The sequence below is a fragment of the Colias philodice genome, chromosome 22, assembly GCF_061535455.1.
Source record: "Colias philodice isolate Cphi_HAF_F1 chromosome 22, ilColPhil1 Martin Lab GWU primary, whole genome shotgun sequence".
Classification (NCBI taxonomy): domain Eukaryota; kingdom Metazoa; phylum Arthropoda; class Insecta; order Lepidoptera; family Pieridae; genus Colias; species Colias philodice.
In genome coordinates, this window is record NC_143107.1 from 4,128,773 (window position 1) to 4,147,986 (window position 19,214).

At 31.9% G+C, this 19,214-nt stretch overlaps 2 protein-coding genes across 3 annotated transcripts in view; one reads left to right on the forward strand and one right to left on the reverse strand.

Annotated features, from left to right (window-relative positions):
• LOC149478400 (uncharacterized) overlaps positions 1-19,214 on the forward strand; it is a 73,659-nt gene that overhangs the window by 21,685 nt on the left and 32,760 nt on the right. The gene's annotated exons all lie outside the window — the stretch shown is intronic.
• The window catches only part of LOC149478401 (lysozyme), a 29,371-nt gene continuing 10,650 nt past the window's right edge, over positions 494-19,214 (reverse strand). The window contains exons 4-5 of one of the 2 annotated variants that reach the window (XM_089709233.1): positions 3,538-3,601; positions 494-1,151 (exon numbers count right to left, since the gene is read on the reverse strand). In XM_089709233.1, the coding sequence (XP_089565359.1) occupies positions 1,018-1,151; positions 3,538-3,601 (198 nt within the window). In that variant the 3' untranslated portion in view covers positions 494-1,017. The remainder of the gene's footprint in view (positions 1,152-3,537; positions 3,602-19,214) is intronic. The other variant, XM_089709232.1, reaches the window with a different exon arrangement.

A 19,214-nucleotide genomic window follows, 5' to 3' on the forward strand; every position in this document is an offset into this window, starting at 1 on the left:
TACATGTTATCAAAGATTTGTTCTAAATTTAAAAGAATTCCCTGGAAGTCATATTAAATGGATTATGACGTTCATCCTTTTAACGTTAAATAATTTAAATGTAGTAAAAGCGAACTGTAGTCAGTACTCAAACTCAGTAGCTTGAACTAAAGAGATCTCGGAATCTTTATCTTAAAAATTTTACGCTCCTCGTTAAACTTTTAAATTGAATCCAGGTTTATCAACGTTTCAAGTTTTGAACAATTCATACATTTTGAAAAATTTAATTTCTACTCAATGCGGCTTTTTAATTGGGCTGTGGAAAATTTTATGCTTACATGTAAGTCGGTAAATTTTAAGCGCCTTTTCATTTTAGAGAAGCAAAATTTATAGTATTCTTTGTGTGCATTTTTCTTATATTTACAATTATTTTGCATAAATTGTAGTAAGATTATCACGATGGATTTACAAAAAAAAAGACAACTGATATTTATTTTCATTTAATGTTAATAGTAGGTATACATTAATTTCTTAAACTAAATTGTTATAAACGTAAAAACTGTAACTTCTACTTCTTTTATTACGCTAAAAATGCATTAGAACTAAACATAGGTATAATTCGGAATCAAAAATATTATAAAGGTAACTACGAAATAGGCAGTGTTGTAAAATTATTAAAGTAACTAAATTATTTATATATATTCTAATATTTGTTTAATTATAACACTTTCTTCTCTCATGTCTCTTTATTATCTCTTTTACTTAGAACTTTATTAAAATATATTATCCTAATGCTTACATTCTACTATATTTTGTAAAAAGCATAAGTATGAAGTCAATTAAAAGTTCATACTTGCGCTATTCACAATGTTATCTAATTGTACTCCGAACATAGCCTTTAAAATTTTTGAAAAATCGAAGATAACTTCTGTGCAAAACTTGCAAACGCAATATTGCATCAAACATTTTCGCAGGCGCATTTAATTACCAAAACTTGCATATGACATTCTATCGTTCAGAGCACAAATAGTAAAGCATTTAGCATCTTGATAAATCTGGTAGGCTCTTCTCTTTGCAATATGCGTAGGAGGATGGCCAGGCTTTGAAACCGACACGATCGTAAATACGTTTTGCACATCTCACGTCGTCGGCCAAGTCCTCGTTGAGAAGGTCTGGAACGTACAAAATATCAAATAAACCTTTACATTGTATGTTTGGACAAAAAATGTAGATATGAACGTACCTATGTATTATACTTTTGGTTGGTTTCAAAATTCTGTAAAGTTTACTGATGTCATGGGAGTATGCTTCATGCAGATAATATATAAAGGGTAGCAATTAAACGAGTGACTGTAAATTACAGTTCTAAGTGTCAAAATTAATTAATTTGGGTTATAGAATTACTAAGTGAGCGACTGACTGCGAGTGACGAGAAATCAACAGAACAGCAACTTACAAACATTAATTTGAGTTACTTAAAATACAAAATGAGCAGCTTCATAATATTTGAGCGACCTAATATTTGTTTGAGTGTCAACGTTACGTCCTGCATTTTTTTCAATATTTGGCAAATGTATTTTTTATATTGAGCGGCATTTTATCTTAAATGAAGTGTTTCGAATACAAAAACCACTTTGAAAAATACACTAATGAGCAGAGTATAATGAGCTCACATTTAAAAAATAAAAATAATATGAAATAACTATTTGAAGAAACACTATTCTATTAGTTGAGAAATTTTATTATTGAAATATAAGGCAACCTAACACTACGACTCGTGATCCCCGAATTTCATTATTTTGAGGTGTCTAATCGATAGCGGGTAGTGACTTTTCAAAATAAACTGCTTTTCTTTTTCAAAATTATTTTGAGAATCGCCCTTAAGTCGCTTCTGGCACTCGCCGGCCGCTGCCGCGGCACGCTCGCTTCGCTCGCTCGGCTCGTGCGGCAGTTCAAGGGTTAACCTAACACGCTCGTCGCTTCGCTCCTCGCTACCTATTTGAATATTAAGAATAAAAGTTTTATAGTTTTTAACCTACGTAGTTTTTTTTGGTTGAGTGGGAATCACCCTAAAGTCGCTTTTGGCACTCGCCACACAAAATGGGCTCACGTTTCGTTATTGCATATATATTTTTTAGATTTGATATTTACCGTATTAGATTTGTAAAGTAAAATATACATATTTATATCATATTTTTGATTTAATACATAATTGTTTAATTTGCGCTTTTATATTAACCGTAAAAACACATTTTATTAAAGGAATCAGTCATTAGTTACAGTGAACGAAACGTCAGCTGTCAAAAACGTCGTAAATAATAACCAAATTTTCTGAATTTCAAAAAATTATATCTTGAAAAGTAATGGTTTCCGCAAGTTGAAACTTTCCAAAATTAATTAACAAACTTAGAACTAGGTATAACTTAAAAAAAAATCAACGCTCTAGCGAAACGTAAAGGTACTAAAGACGAGCCAATTAAAACAATGTACTCCGTAAAAATAAAGTAATATGCATGCATTTATTTCAATCAAATGAACAAAAAATAAAATAAGACGCTTCAGTCAACTAAAAAAAAAAACCAACTCCCAACTCACCTGACTGCAACGATTCGTCGCCCCGCCCCCATTCGAATTAGCGCGAATTTAAAAATCTGTAGTTTTTATTAAAAAAGCGTATCAAAATAAAAAACATAAGCCCTCAAATAGAATATCAGTAACCAATAATCATTAATAAAGCAGCTTACAAAACTTTGCTCAAAGTGAACTTTTTAGTAGTTCGCTAAGTATAACCTCACTTAGAAAAATCGAATCTATCTTAATATTGAAGTTGCCCTCTCTGTATTACCAGTCGCTCACTTAGTAATGAAGTCGCTCGGATAAAATTTTAATATCTGAAATGGATTTATCACAATCCACTTTTTGTAAGCTCGTTCTGGATTTTATTATAAATCAATATTCGTCGTCAGTTTAGTTAATTTTTCGCTTAGTCAAATTCATACCGCTCAAGTTATTAAAACAGTATGTCATCATCAGTCGCAAAGTTTTTTTTTGTTCGCTCGTTTTATAATTCCCCATATATAAATAGACAAATAAATTAATCGATGCCTCGATGAACAATGGAATTTTTAAAATACTTTGCAGTTTATTATTTATCAAAGAAAATCGTTGTTGTACGTGGCGTGGGTTAAGTAAGAGTGGCGTAAAGTATAAAGCATATTGTTTTTGGCAAAAGTTTGTTTGTTTTCCAAATTTTATTTTTTTTAATTATTATAAAATGAATGAATACAGACACTCGGAGGCTGCTGCGGATGCAAGCTCGATTGTGATATAATGTAACTTGACAAGTAAATAATGCAGATATGAATTAGGTATAGGAAAATAGAGCACGCTATAGTGCATAATATAGTTCATTTCATACTCAACCAAACCGTGAATAACACGTTAAATTATTAGAAGCATTATGTTTAAAATATAAAACAAGAGATGTTAAAAGCATAGCCGGTGCAGAGGTAGTGTTAAACACAATTAGTTTGAAAGCGTCTAATAAGTTTATAGTACCTTCACACTTCATACTACAGTTGCCCCCCTTCCTCCCCTTTTTGCACCAATCCTTGTTGTTTATCTGAAATATGACGGAGTTTTGCTTTAATATTAACACAATATAAGTAACATTGAACTTCGAGTATAATATGACCTTCGTTTGGATAGAGACAATACGATAAATAAATTATAAGGTGGATGGATCCATGTTATTCTTTATCTATGAGCCAGATTAATTCTTAGTCTGCTCAGTAATTTTTGCAAAATTACGTATGCAGTTATGGGCATACGACCTCCCTTATTTTTATGAAATTTAAGGTTAGGCACTTATTAAAATTATTTAACAATATTATACAATATTATATTATTTCAATAAGCCATTGAATAAACCATATTCATTGTAGAAACAACGCAAAATCAAAGGCTATTTTATTTAGTGATAAAAGAACATTTCATTCAGTTCAGGCATCTCTAGGCTGCCTTTCCACATTGAAATAAGTGATAACAGTGAAAATGTTTAAACCCTGAAAATGGAGTGCAATATAAAATTGTAAAATCCCCATCTATAATGGTGACATTTATTCGACGTCTGGCCTGTCTATTCCACGCCCGGTGTATTCCACGCGTCACTCTATAGGATTCTCCAGCAATTGAATTTGTTGAAAATATTGGCCTCCTATTTTTGTTTAAGCTTATTTCGTTCAAAATGTTATTTTCTTTTGTTCTAGAATTATAAGTTTGTAATTGGTTTCGTATATGTTTGTTTTACGCAAGTGAAATGGTATTTGTTCTATTAAAGGCAATGAGGCATTATTATTTGGAAGCTTAGTTTGGAAGATTATTTGTGTAAGCTTTACAGTGATAGCTACCTATTGTTCAGTGGCGGATTTACCAGCAAGCTGAGTAGGCTGGAGCCTAGGGCGGCAAATTTTAAGGGGCGGCAAATTTAGTTCATAAATTTATTATTTCGGTTTACAAATTAAAAAAGAATCATTATACACACACAATCAGCAGTGGTGGCTCAGTGGTGAGACCTCGGACTTCGAATCGATAAGTCCGGGGTTCGAGACCGGGCGAGCGCGCAGGAAATAAATTGATTTTTCAATTTATCTGCGCATGTTGTAACATCACCACTGCTCGAACGGTGAAGGAAAACATCGTGAGGAAACCGACATGTCGAAGAATCAAAAGTTCGACGATATGTGTCATCCCGTATTGTTTAAAAAGTGTCTTGAATTTTTGTTTAAGTATTTATTTTTGTTTGAGTAAAGAGTAAGTATTATATTCTAAGACGTTTCATAATATGACGCTGAAAAGCTCTTAACAAATATTTCAATAAGGTATTTTGTTCTCCTAATGCACATAATTATAATTATGTGTTTAACAGGCTTTTGTTTTTAACATTATATAAAAGGAATCAACAAATGTAAATGATCCTTATAAGTACGTTGTTATTATTTCATCTTGCTAGGAGCTTTATGATTCATTTTTGGTAAATACAGTAAATGAGATATGAAGCACACTAATAATATTGTGTGTGCTTTAAGGGGATTACTATGGTCAAAACCGGAAAACACCTTTTACATATTGAATTTTGTTGAGGAAACTGTTGGTACGATTGTCTTAAAAAAAATATAATTATGTGATACTCAAGGATATAATTAACAAAGTGTATTGTTTACTTTTCAGTTTAGAACGGCCTAAACATAAAAAAAAATACATACAAATCAACCCCTTTTTGAACATAAAACGCATTTTGTTAGGAGAACGGCTACATATTTATACATGAAATTTATACCAAAAAATATGTTATGATATTTGTAACAATTTGTATTGATTGTTTTTTCAATTTTCATTATTATCGTTAAATTATCAAGAAAAAACTCGAATTTATAATAAAACCCACATAAAACCTCACCTCTATTGCATATTTTCGACGAAATTTGACGGTGTCAGTTCGACTCGGACGGGGGACTGTACGTGCGGTTTTTTTTGCAAAATAACGCTAAAATTCACCGAATTGAATGTTTTGTTAAATTAAACCAGATTGTAATAGGTATTTACATGAGCAGTTCATGAAATGAAAGTTAAAAATAGGTATGTAAAGATATAAAAATCTGTTTGTAAATTAGTTTTGTTTTTGAAAGGCGTCATTGAATAATATCCAGTGTTGATAATTTTTGACAGTAAAATATTATCAGAAAACACATACCTATAAAACAGTAACCAGACTTTCCCTGTGCCTTGAATATTTTTTAAAAAAGATTAATTGCTGTTCTATCGTACATTTTAAGGGTCCAAAACAATCCAAAGCCGGGAGATACTGACACAAAATTTTGGGTCATTTGTAACCGGATGGCGGTTCTACAGTGGTCTTAGTACGCAATGACAAAAAGAAAAATCAGCATACTAGTCGCGTGGGCGTTAGTCGAACTCGTCGGATAAATTACGGAAGGCAAACGATTTGTAACACAAAAATTTTAGGATTTACCGATAGCCCATAAAAAAGAAGTAGGCGGTAGTGTCATGCCATACTTTTCCGTTGTAATTTACAGCCCACAATACCGACGTGAATGCGTTGATTTAAAAAAAAAATTCAACCATTTGTACCAGGCTAATTTTTGCACAGGTAATCATAGTCCAGTAGCCAAGTACGAAAATCGCCATGCCATACTTTTCAGACAGTTCCAAATGGTCGCCATACCGCCGAAAATCAGCAATTTTTTTTAATATTGTATAAAATCGTAGGAAAGTCAAAACTGACATAAACGTATAGCAACATTTTTAGCCGACGCCATTATAGGACGAAATTCTCAATTGAACTGAATTTTTTGTTGGTTCCGTTACCTCCGCACTTTTAACTGGGTGAACCGATGATTTCTTCTACACTAATATTATAAAGAGGAAAACTTTGTTTGTTTGTTTGATTGTAATGAATAGGCTCATAAACTACTGGACCGATTTTAAAAATTCCGTTCACCATTCAAAAGCTACATTATCCACGAGTAATATAGGATAGGTTTTATCCCGGAAATTCCACGGGAACGGGAACTATGCGAGTTTTTCAAAAATTAACCCCGTACTAACTACAAAATACATAACAAGTCGAAAAAAACGTGATTTCTTGTCCGTTCCCCTATTTTTTTCGGTGTGTGTAGGTTGCATGCATATATTCCTACTAGGTATGAAGAGATATACAGAGAACGCTTAATACATTTGCCTGGTCACCATTACCATTCGATACACCATGACATGGTAGAGGCCGTTCTATAGAATTACGTCAAATAATGTACTCCATCTTTTATATCTCTGTAGGTGAGATGTTCTCCACCCTAGCCATCATCAGGTCTCCAGAATATAGTAGAGTCCGTGTTGAATAAAATTAATTTCTAAATCGGTGTTTTCTTAACTGTTCCCCACTCTAGAACTTATAATTACTTGCTTAGTCATCTTAAGGTCTCCAGAATGGGTCATGTAGTAGAGACTTTGCTTATAACGGTTAATGTTGAAAGATGAGTCTTCCTACATTACATTTACAACATACATAGTACACAATATTTACTATTCATAAATGTAATATGTTACTGCCTCTCAGAGAAAACATAAATTAGGTAGAAACCAACTAACACATTACGATACAATACGATACAGTATACAATTCCATAATCTTTGGTCACTTTTACTTCAACAACGATGTATATTTATAGAGGGCGGTTAAAAAAACAAATTCAAATGTAGTGACAGAATCATTAAGGTCGTTGAACCATGTAATTGCCTTAATGGCAAATGATATCTTCGTTTCCCTATCGAGTTTAAAACTGACTTATTCGAACTAGAAATATTTCAACAATCGTTTAATAATTTATTCACATAATTCTAATCAAACCATAATTACATTGAGACCAATTTGATTTAAATCTGCAATTCTGTCGCATTGGTGATTAGGGATGTCAATACTTTTCACGTGTTTTGTTTATGCCTTGAAAAGTGAAAACTTACTGTCTACTTGTAACTGTCTCTATTCTTCTATTATACAAAATCTGTTATTAGGCATGATCATAGAAATCTAAATAACAAGACACTAGAAGTCGTAAGCGCGCGTGACCTTGTCGCCACTCAGGTGACTTTCACATCACCAGTGTGTTCGTCACAGTTCAGTTGCTATGGAGACGTATGTGTGTAAACATGGTGTGTTTCAGCATTTCCCGTAGCGTAAATTCTTCCACAATTTGTAATTATACTAATAAAGGAATAATATTTCATCGGTAAATATTTTTTTTTAGAAATAATGCCGTTTTTCCTTAAAATTATAGAATATATACAAGTATTACGAGTGTCACCATAGTAATCGAAATAACAATGAATGACACAGTTTCAACCTTATTGGAGCAAAAAGAAACAAAACGTCTCATATACTTAGGGATGTTATTCTAAAATAAACCGTAAATTCGTGCGTTAGGATACATATTAAAAAGCTTAATTTAATATTTAAGTTAGTTTTCACTAAAATCAAGTTGTCCAATAAAAGGCATAGTTTACTTGTGTGTATTGTTTAGCTATCGGTTTAAATGTGTTGATTTTGGCGACAGCGGTTTTCATACGAATTATGACATTATAGCACTTCTATGTGTCTTGTTATTTAGATTTCTATGGGCATGATGTGTAAGGTGGTAGAAAAGGCTAAGCTACAAATTAAAAGAACCAGTGTTATAATGCATGCAGCTATAATTTTATGTTGTTACGTTTAAATGTTGCACGACTCATTATTTTAAGCTTCGTGGTAAAATATTTTTACGATTTGCCGATACTGCTTGTTACAATTTATGAAAAATTAATATTTAAATATTTTAGGAAAAAAAAACACCGAAACTTCTTGTAGGCAACCCTACGATGTACCTGGTACTCAATAGTTATTAATTTAATATCAAAATACTGTTGGCATTCATTGTGAATAGGGTTGGACCTTTTGTTGATATTAATAGATGAATATGAGTAATAAACCGAATGTACTCTGAATAACATAAAGGCTGCATAATTGATGTTTGGTTAAGCAATTAAATTCGTATAATAAGTCATTGTTTACACATTATTTATGCGTATTAGTTTACGGATTTATTGTGATTTACACAATTGATGTTTAGTTTTATTGAAAAACATATTTTGCTATGCAAAAGCTTAATAATCTAGAGACTAGGTCACTTCTGAAATCAACTACCTACCTAGTATCTACCTATTATTTTTGACCTTTAAAATAAAAATATGTATATACATATTATTAAAGAAAAATAATGTCTCTACATAATTTTAATTTATCAAGATAGGTCCAATTGGGTACTCTATCTTTCTTTTTTGTTAAAAGAAAGATAGAGTACCTACATAACCTCTCAATTATAAGATCATCAATTAAGTAGTTCATATTATAATTCAGATATCGAAATCCTCAATACGAGTTTAAGGTACCTACGAGTGGCTACGACTAATTTGAAATCTGGTACCTTTGACGGTTAATATTTAGGATAGGGTAAGGATAGATTGTCAAAGGCAGACCACTTACACATTGTGAATCGGTCATAATACATAGGTACATATAGTATGAACGTTCAAAGTCTGGAATGCAATGGAATTTTCGAGAACATTCATGTATAGCTTAAGATTTGTGGCGAATTTTGTAGAGTAGGTAGGCCTTTCGTAAAATTTACTTTAAGCGTATATACAAAGTTGAAATGCAAAATGTAGATAATTTATGTACTTATATAGAAGACTATATTTTTGGTGTCAAGAGCTAAAAATGTATCTTGGCTGAACAAAAATACCATTTTACTCTAAAAATGTAAAAAAAGTGTTCAAACGGTCGTTCAAATGTAGAATTGGAATCGCGAAGGCGCATAGTTTTTAATTTAGTTAAAAAAGATATTTACAATTGAAATTTATAGTTATTCATGTTTTAAATTGTAATTGTTGATTTCCTACAAAATACATGCATACTATAATATCTACGTTACTGTAAACATCACGGCTAGTTATCCCCAACGACCCGCTAGTAATAACAAAAAAAACGTACACAATTTAGTGTTACTAAAAACACAAATAACCAATATATTCCCAAAGCAATAAATAAAGTCTTCACACAAATCTGCTGGTATTGCAAAAATTACAATCGTTTATTAAATCAGCCGGCCACAATATTAATCGTGTGACCGCACTGTATTGCATTATTTTGGTCTGTCATTGTAGTGAAGACAGGTGCAACTGACTTGTAGTAAACCGACTTAAAAAAAGGAGATTGTAAGTTCGAATGTATATATACTAAAAATTATTATGTATATTTTGTATGCTAGTGCCTTTAATGTGGTCGCATTTAAATTTAGCCCAGTTTACTAACTAATATTTTTGAAACATGGAGAGTTAATCTATACCAATTAAAAGTATTAAAAAATGGCTTTAAAGTATGCTACGGTAGTAAGGGGTATCAAAATATGTCAATTGTATATACGAGTAGCAGATGTAGAGATTTTGTTAAAGTATAGTCACAGAATACATAATAACCCATTGACCACCGAGCGCCCCGATCGGGGCGCGACACAATAGATTATCTATTGTGTCTGTGATTCCGGGGACTGATGGAATAATAGCTAAACGCTAGTATAATACGAATGTAGATTGTAGAGTGAATTATTATACCACTAATCATAACGACATTTTTATTACGGGAGCCACCATATTGATCTGTTTCTATTAAACTCGTTATTCTTAATAAGCCCTAATTTATATTTTACAACATAACATCTATTGATACACCTACTTTCACCATAGAATTCGTGTAACATTCCACACAATTTACGTATTCTAAAAGCGTTCGCTATCTCCATAATCTACCCAATTATTTGATTTGATATTTATAAAACACATTAGCATATAAACTAAACGTATTTGTATGCAAGTCGTACACTAAAAGCCATTACAACATTTGACCCGTGACGCTTACATACGCACGTCTCCGTACGGGCCGCGATAAAAATGTAAATTTCAGCGACACTGCGATGCATTTTGTATTTTGTCAGCAAACAAGTTTTTAATTAATTCGCTTATTTATTTGTACGAGTATTGATGGCGATGCGGCGATATTAACCGTGTATTGAGTGCACGCTCTATTCGCGATATGGTTTTCCTGTTGTCAACAGAAACTGCTGTGAATATTGATTTAATCATAATACATATAATACGCTATTGTATTTAATTCACAATGAAAATTTATAAAAATGAGATTGATTTTAAACTCAAGGACTTTAAGTATCTACAAATATTCTATGACGACGTATAAATTGAACATGATTTCCTACAATAAAATTGTAAAAAATAGAGCGATGATGCAGCAGTTAAAAGCGATTGATGGGCGCGACTTGCTTCAGCCTATAATTTCAGGTGGTACCTGATTAAAAATATTTTTCGCGTAATATTGTTAACTATATTTCCAGACACATTCTAATTGTATGTACCTAACATGTAGGTATTAATAATTTAGGAAACCTCCGTTCGTATCTCGATCTCCATAGAAACGAGAACAAGCCATCAAATTGCCAAAGGTTCAATGGAATTCCGATCTACAATTAGACATGTCGTCGTTACTAGTAGACCGGGAGATACTGACACAAAATTTCGAGTCATTTGTAACAGGATGGCGGTTCTACAGGGGTCTTAGTACGCAATGACAAAAAGAAAAACGATGGTGTGAACGCTGGTACCGGCGGCTTAGTCGCGTGGGCGTTAGTCGAACTCGTCGGAAAAATAGCGAAGTCAAACGATTTGTAACACAAAAATTTTAGAATTTACCGATAGCCCATAAAAAAGAAGTAGGCGGTAGTGTCATGCCATACTTTTCCGGTGTGACTTACAGCCCGCCATACCGACGCGAATGTGTTGATTTAAAAAAAAACAATTCAACCATTTGTACCAGGCTAACTTTTGCACAGGTAACCATCGTCGTGCAGCCATTTACGAAAATCGCCATGCCACACTTTTCGGACGATTCCAAATGGTCGCCATACCGCCGAAAATCTGGAAATTTTTTTTTTCGCCGAACCATTTGTAACACCCTAAATTTTTTTTTCAACAACTCCTGAATGATTATAAATAGAAGTGTGATAATGCCATACCTGTGGGAGGTGGCGAATGTGTATAAGATTTTTTTTTATTGTATGATTTTATTCGTATTTTGAACGATTTGTAACAGTATGGCATTAATCTTTCCTATAAGTTTGAGATTCATCAAATATAAATACAAAATTTCAAAGATCTAGGTGGTAGAAATCTTCACTTCTATAAATTAATAATAAATTTATTAATGAAGTATGGCAGCACTTTTTCCCCCTACTAGAAGTATGGCAAATATAATAATGGTCACATTTTATCAAATACTCTCCAAAAATCCAAATACAATACTGGTACAAAAAGTTTGTCGAAAAAAAAAATTTTTGCAGATGTTCGGCGGTATGGCGACCATTTGGAATCGTCCGAAAAGTATGGTATGGTGATTTTCGTAAATGGCTACACGACGATGGTTACCTGTGCAAAAGTTAGCCTGGTACAAATGGTTGAATTGTTTTTTTTTAAATCAACACATTTGCGTCGGTATGGCGGGCTGTAAGACACACCGGAAAAGTATGGCATGACACTACCGCCTACTTCTTTTTTATGGGCTATCGGTAAATTCTAAAATTTTTGTGTTACAAATCGTTTGACTTTCGCTATTTTTACGACGAGTTCGACTAACGCCCACGCGACTAAGCCACCGGTACCAGTGTTCACACCATCGTTTTTCTTTTTGTCATTGCGTACTAAGAACCCTGTAGAACCGCCATCCTGTTACAAATGACTCGAAATTTTGTGTCAGTATCTCCCGGTCTATAGACAAATTACATTGAATTCTAAAGTGGCTTCGCTTATTGTAGACTAGTAAAGTACTATGTGAGAAAGCTAGGTTCACTGGAGATTAGCAATCACGCGTGAAAGTATTAGCTCACTACGTTATTTACTGACGCTCTCGGTTACAGTCCACTGCTTCAGCTATAGGGTTGTCTATTTCTTGTAATATATATTGAGGTGTCCGTGGTATTGAAAAGTGAAGATTAGCTTAGTTTGTGTCTCTAGTTTTTGTTCTATAGTGTGGGTTAAAAATATGTAATTATTGGTAAAATGATTTAAGTGTAAGTTGACGTCTACATTATTCAAGTCACTAATCATGCTTATTTTTCAAAAGTAGAGCTATGAAAGTGGTTTGTAAAATATAATTCTGTCACGAAGGCAATTAATTCTAACAAAGATAATATAAAATAATAAATTTGATCAATATGAATTAACTGTTAACGGCAAAATTTTTCATAATAACATCAATACATTTGATATAATTTAATTCCTCAAGTTGACAACCCTATCATTGTCCCGTCTGAATTCGTCGACTTCGATTTGTCGATATCGTCTTTAGTGGTTTCAATTTAGTGCTAAGACTTGAGAATCGGGTTTCTGAGTAATAACACGTACGGTACAATCGCTTACTGAAACTCATTTGCTGCCTTGCAATTAGTAAGCATAGACTTCAATTAAAATTACCTACGCTTTTTAAACTTTAACCGTTTTTCAAGTTTGTTTCCTCTCGATAGTTATTTAGATTGTTCACACACACATAAGGTTAATATTTATTGGAAATCATAAACTATTTCCCCTATCCTCTCGTAGCTATTAGTACCCTAAAATATTTTACTTGTTATTTTTGCTTTATTATATTTTTCCTTTGATTTCAATGGCATCAGGTTGTTCTTCATTTTCTTAATTAAAAAAAAAAATATGTCTTAGGGCCGATTTTTCAATGCTAGGATAAAACTTATCCGTCCAATAAAGTATTACACGATGCAAATACGGGCAATTAGAATACGTTTTTAAAATGGTAGTTTTATACATTATTCAACGAATAAGTTTTATCCAAGCATTGAAAAATCGGCTCTTAGCTAATTAGCTACACTACCAACATCATTAATATGCGTCATGCATAGAGCAATTTCAAATAAATAGTTAAGAGCATGTCCATTTCATTCTCAAGTCTAAAGTCTATACAATCTTCTTCTAAAGAAACATACAAACTAGTTTACATACACTTACCTATATAACGTATGAGTAAATCAAAGAGTCTTTGTAAACGAGTCGATTGAGATTTCCACGGTGATTGAAACTGTAAGTACGTATCTCTACTGTATTTGTAGCTTACGTAGGATAGTGATGTGCGCAATGTTTGCGGATATCGATAAATTACATATTAGTAGTATTTTACAGTGACATTTTAATATTATCGTGTAATACTTTATTGGACGGATAAGTTTTATCCAAGCATTGAAAAATCGGCCCTAAGACAAAATTTTGCATCATCACAGTATAAATAATTAAAACATTTTCATAACCATCACAACTAATTGTATACAAATTAATAATTACTCACAATCAATCCGTGAATTTCGCGCAACACAATTCTAATTCATTTACGGCCATTAACCGTACAAAGCCACAGTGACATAGAGACGTATTAATCTATTAACCACAGTATAATCGTGAGGATATTTTGTTCATATGCCCGGTTCAATGCATTGTCACTTCCATCCAAATTAACAGTAACGAGCGATGTATTCGAACAATGGTAAACTCGGAGTAATCCTTTGACAGTGTTCGGGATTATAATTTCGGTGTTGAATTAGTTATTGCTTATGTGTGTGTTATGTTTAATTGTGGTTGTATTTAGTGTGACTGATTTGACTGATTTCATGTATTTGTGAATGTGCCAGTAATTGTGAATCGTTTGAAGTAAATAGTAATAGATGTGAGTTAAGTAATGGCTATAAGTGCACTAATTGGGCAATTTAAAATCACATTTTTAATTATTTGTGAAGATAGCTGTGTTAAGAACATTTTTCTATAAAGATAACACCAAACTTTACGATGTTTGGTTAGAGTAGTTACATTTTTGGTAGAGTAGATATTTAATATGGTAGAGCATAGTAGAGTATGGTAGAGTAAATACGTTGATTAAAGATGAACACACACATGAACGTATAAATCTTATAACCACAGATTACTTAATTTATTTAATTATTTCAAAGTTACAAAGTTACGTATAAAATAAATAAAATATTCACTATTAAAAAGCACTGAACTTTATATATTACTAGCGACCCGCCCCGGCTTCGCACGGGTGCAATGCTGATACTAAATACCTACTATACAGAAAAATTGTGAACGTTGTATAGGTATAAAAATATAGCGGCCCGCTCCGGCCTCCGGCATCGCACGGGTATAAAATACATAGCCGAGCGGCCGCAAACGCTACGTCCTGCAATTTTTAAATCTGTAATATCTTCGAAAATATTCACTTAAATCATACGGTGTAAAGGGCCATATAGATCTATATTAAATGAACAATGTATCCATGGTATTTAATTGGTTAAGGATTAATGCTGTATTGGTTAAAATCGCTTCGAAAATTAGCCATTATTTGTCGTAAAAAGTAAATGACAAAAAAAAGTTATTGTGGGTTATCCATAAGAGATAGACATATACCATCGCGGACTTTTCTGTAGACCTTTTCAATGTGTATAATACTTAGTACATTATTTTGATAAAACTCGTAGGGTTCAGCCTGCGTTTGCAATGTAAGCGGAATAAATGTAATTTTTTACGACATCACATTAGAAACCTCAAAAATAACAGTACTTCTCCACTACTTAATGGATCTTATTATACATATAAACCTTCCTCTTGAATCACTCTATCTATTAAAAAAAACCGCATCAAAATCCGTTGCGTAGTTTCAAAGATTTAAGCGTACAAAGGGACATAGGGACATAGGGACAGGGAAAGCGACTTTGTTTTATACTATGTAGTGATGGCGACCTTGAAAATCAGTGATGATACACTGAGAGGCTGGCCTACTTATGGCATAACGTATATTTTAAGTGCTTGTTTATCTCGACTCAATTGTATCTTTCTTTTTTCATATGTCTATTGTCCATAATAAACATATTTTCATATCATTTAATGTGCTGACGTTACATTATGTACATACGTAGTCAGGTTGTGATTGTGATTGTGCTATCTAACACCGAAATAATTTTTTAAATCGGACCAGTAGTTCCCGAGATTAGCACGTTCAAACAAACAAACAAACTCTTCAGCTTTATAATATTAGTATAGATTAATATATTTTAAAGATCTATCATCTATGATACTTACCTATTTGAAATATATTATATTCAAAATAAAATACTAAATTATGAATAGCATACGACATCACCTTCAAAACCCCAATACAAGTTAAAATAAATAATTCACTGTTTGAACAGGCCTAAAACTAACCGTGCCGTAGTTTATGAGCCAAAATCATAAAGTACTCAATTTCACGATAGTCAATAATCTATGTTTGTTCAATAAATATTTAGTTATCTAACCTGCGGTTATCATTTCCCATCATTTGAGTGATTAGCGAACGAATCACGCGTATTATTTGTATCAGTTTATGCCTCGTTTACAAACTAAACGCTAATGTTTAACCTTAGGTTAACTTCTTATAGTTCGTTAATATTTAGTGTAATTGTTACCTACTTTTTGTTGGAAATTTAATTTCGATGGTAATTTGTCTTTTTATCTCTTTCTGAAAAGTCATTTCTCTGATCTATTTCAGAATAATAAGAAATCTATTCTTATTATTCTGAAATAAAAAGTAGGTAATAGTTTTACAATAATTATGTTTAACTAATAGTTAAAGTCGATAAAAATGCATCCTAAGCTGCATTTAAAATAACATTAGTAGGTACTTAGGACGTCGATTATATTGAAATGAACTAAGAACTAACTATATAAAGACAGCCTATGCGTGTTAATGTCTATATAGATTTGACATCTGATATGGGTGAAATGTCAATTTGACAGCTTAGATTATTATCTAAATACATAGCAACTAGCAAGTAATATGTTAAATTTTATTATAATAGATTATTTATTAATTTTATTAGATTACTAGCAGTCCGCCCCGGCTTCGCCCGTGGTACATATTTACGTTTTCTCTACGTAAAAACCATCCTCGTACTTCAAGGAATATAATAAAAAAAGAATTATCGAAATCGGTTCAGCCGTTCTCGAGTTATGCGCTTACCAACACATTTTGCGATTCATTTTTATATATAAGATTTATTTACTTTGTTATGTTATTCTCATGTAATTAGCTTTAAGTCTTTAAATGAGAATAAATGATTCTTTAAACCTAAATTTTGCATTGCAAATGCAAATTTGTTTCGCAATTACTTAAATTGAATTACTTTCCTCCAAAAGGGATTGTTCTATGGCACTCAAAAAATTTACTTTTTTGGCAATAGTTATTTCAACATAAAATTATTTATAATTACAATATTTTTTATTTTGACTACATCTTTTTGAATTGCTCTTCCTTAATTATCCATAAATTATTAGCAACTATAAATACATATTATTCAAATAGTAAAATAGTAAAGTCTTTAATTTTCTTCCAAACTTATTCATGTCTCAACAGCGTACCTCTTGAGCAGAACATAACACGTAAGCTTAGTAAAGTAAAAACTGTTATCTTGGGATCAACGGAGGTTGAAGTTTGAGCACCATTTAGCTAAGAATTATAATCATTTTCTATTATACTGCGCTGCATCAGGATTTTCACTGTACGTGCATTGCTTTCGAAGACGTGTTGCAAATTTTATAGATAATCTATTCATTTTCGCGATTCGGCTTGGAAATCTATCGGTACCTAGTATAATGCTTAGGCAAATACTTATTATACCTGATGACATTGATAAAAAATCAGGTTCCATAAATATTTCAAAAGTAGAAGAATATATGTATGACAATGTTCCATTCCAGAGATTACCTGTGTCACAGTAAAATTGTAAAAGCCGTTATATTACAATTTTCTGCTAACTCATTCGTTAGATCGAATGTAATTTAACGTTGTTTACAATTTTTACTGTGACATACCTATATGATCTATTAAAAGACATCAATTATAGTAAAATTGTAATATTTAGAAGTAGTACCTACCTACCTAATAAATAAGAAAATATAATACCAGTTCCAGTAACAATATACGTGTAAACGTACATCGTATGTTAATGACGTTTTAATATATTACTCGATACGCATTCAGCTCCCATCACTCTTAATGATATAAGCACAGGATATAAGGATCGCGTTATCGCAGAAGTTATCCCTTGCAAATTTGTCGCAAATTAGCATTTATATAACGGTTATGAAGTTCACTTTTGAAGTTATTATTTTGTTCTGAAGTTATTTTTCGATGCTGTGAACATTGTTAATTATATTTTTGATCGAATTAAACAATTTTGTAAAAATGTTAATAATAGTTATTTTATCATTGTTAATAATATAGGTAGTTAATATGTTTGTGTTACTCATTCTAATTATGTTAATCTAGACATTATGTAGATTAAAGAAAGAAGAAATTTAGCGCGTTATATTATGTATGTACCTACTTAACTAAGTGTTTATTTCGTTCTCAAAACGATAAAAGTTTTTATTGTAAGTGGTTTAAATTCAAATATAAATTGCGTTATATACAAACGTTTTTTAATTGTATCTTTTTATCCATAATTCAAAGATTCATCCGATAGGAAATATGATATTGTTTTTAACTAATAATAAAACAAATAAAGCAAAACATAATTCACCAACCAAACAATAGAAATAAATCAACTACAATTAACACTATTTACAATAACATAATTCACGTCCATATAACATGACCAAAGCCGAACGTGATGGCAACTGGACAATTTTACGCCATTATTCTATATCAATTGTATGCAATCAGACGGCTCTAATCTATCATTAATATGTAAATACGTATGTTTGTGCACAATTGAGGTGGGATATGTCATATGCTCTACCTTAGTTTGACTATTGGTATTGAAATTACAGTCTGATTCGGTCCGCACAATCGTATTGTGTGCGTAATAAGGGTCCAATTAAGTGTTTTAATGTATGAATGGGTTCTTCTAATTGTCTAAATGTAAACTAATATTATAAAGATAGATTTGATTAGTTTCTTTATAAGAATATATCTCTTTAAGACTTAGCTTTAAGACCTATGCCAAATTCTTTTAGCATTGGAAGGCTATATTCACAATGACTTTATCGTTAATAAGTACATGTACGATGAAGTCATTAAATTACCTTAATTATATGCGGGACACCATTGACTATATAATTTCTAATTTCTTTATTCTTAAAAACTCCAAAACTAAACTACATCAACACCGAAAAAGTATCTATATATCCATCATGTAAATGACTGGCTATAACAAGATGTCGGTTGAACCTCGATTTTCCATTATTTCAGCTTTTACGACGGCGCATTAATTTCTATTATTATTCGTGATATGTCATTAGGAGCTTAGTGGTAATGCTAAATTAATGCCTCGTAAGACGAAGCGATTCCGACAAGATGTGAATTTATTAACGTTTGCGTAAAACAATTATTAAATATTAATTTGAGAGCTATACTTGCATATTCAATATTTTCGGTGTATAAGCATTATTGAAGGAACAGTGAATGTTTTTATTTTTGTAAAAACTTTGTTCGTTCTTTGTACCGCTTTGAATATCTTCCATTT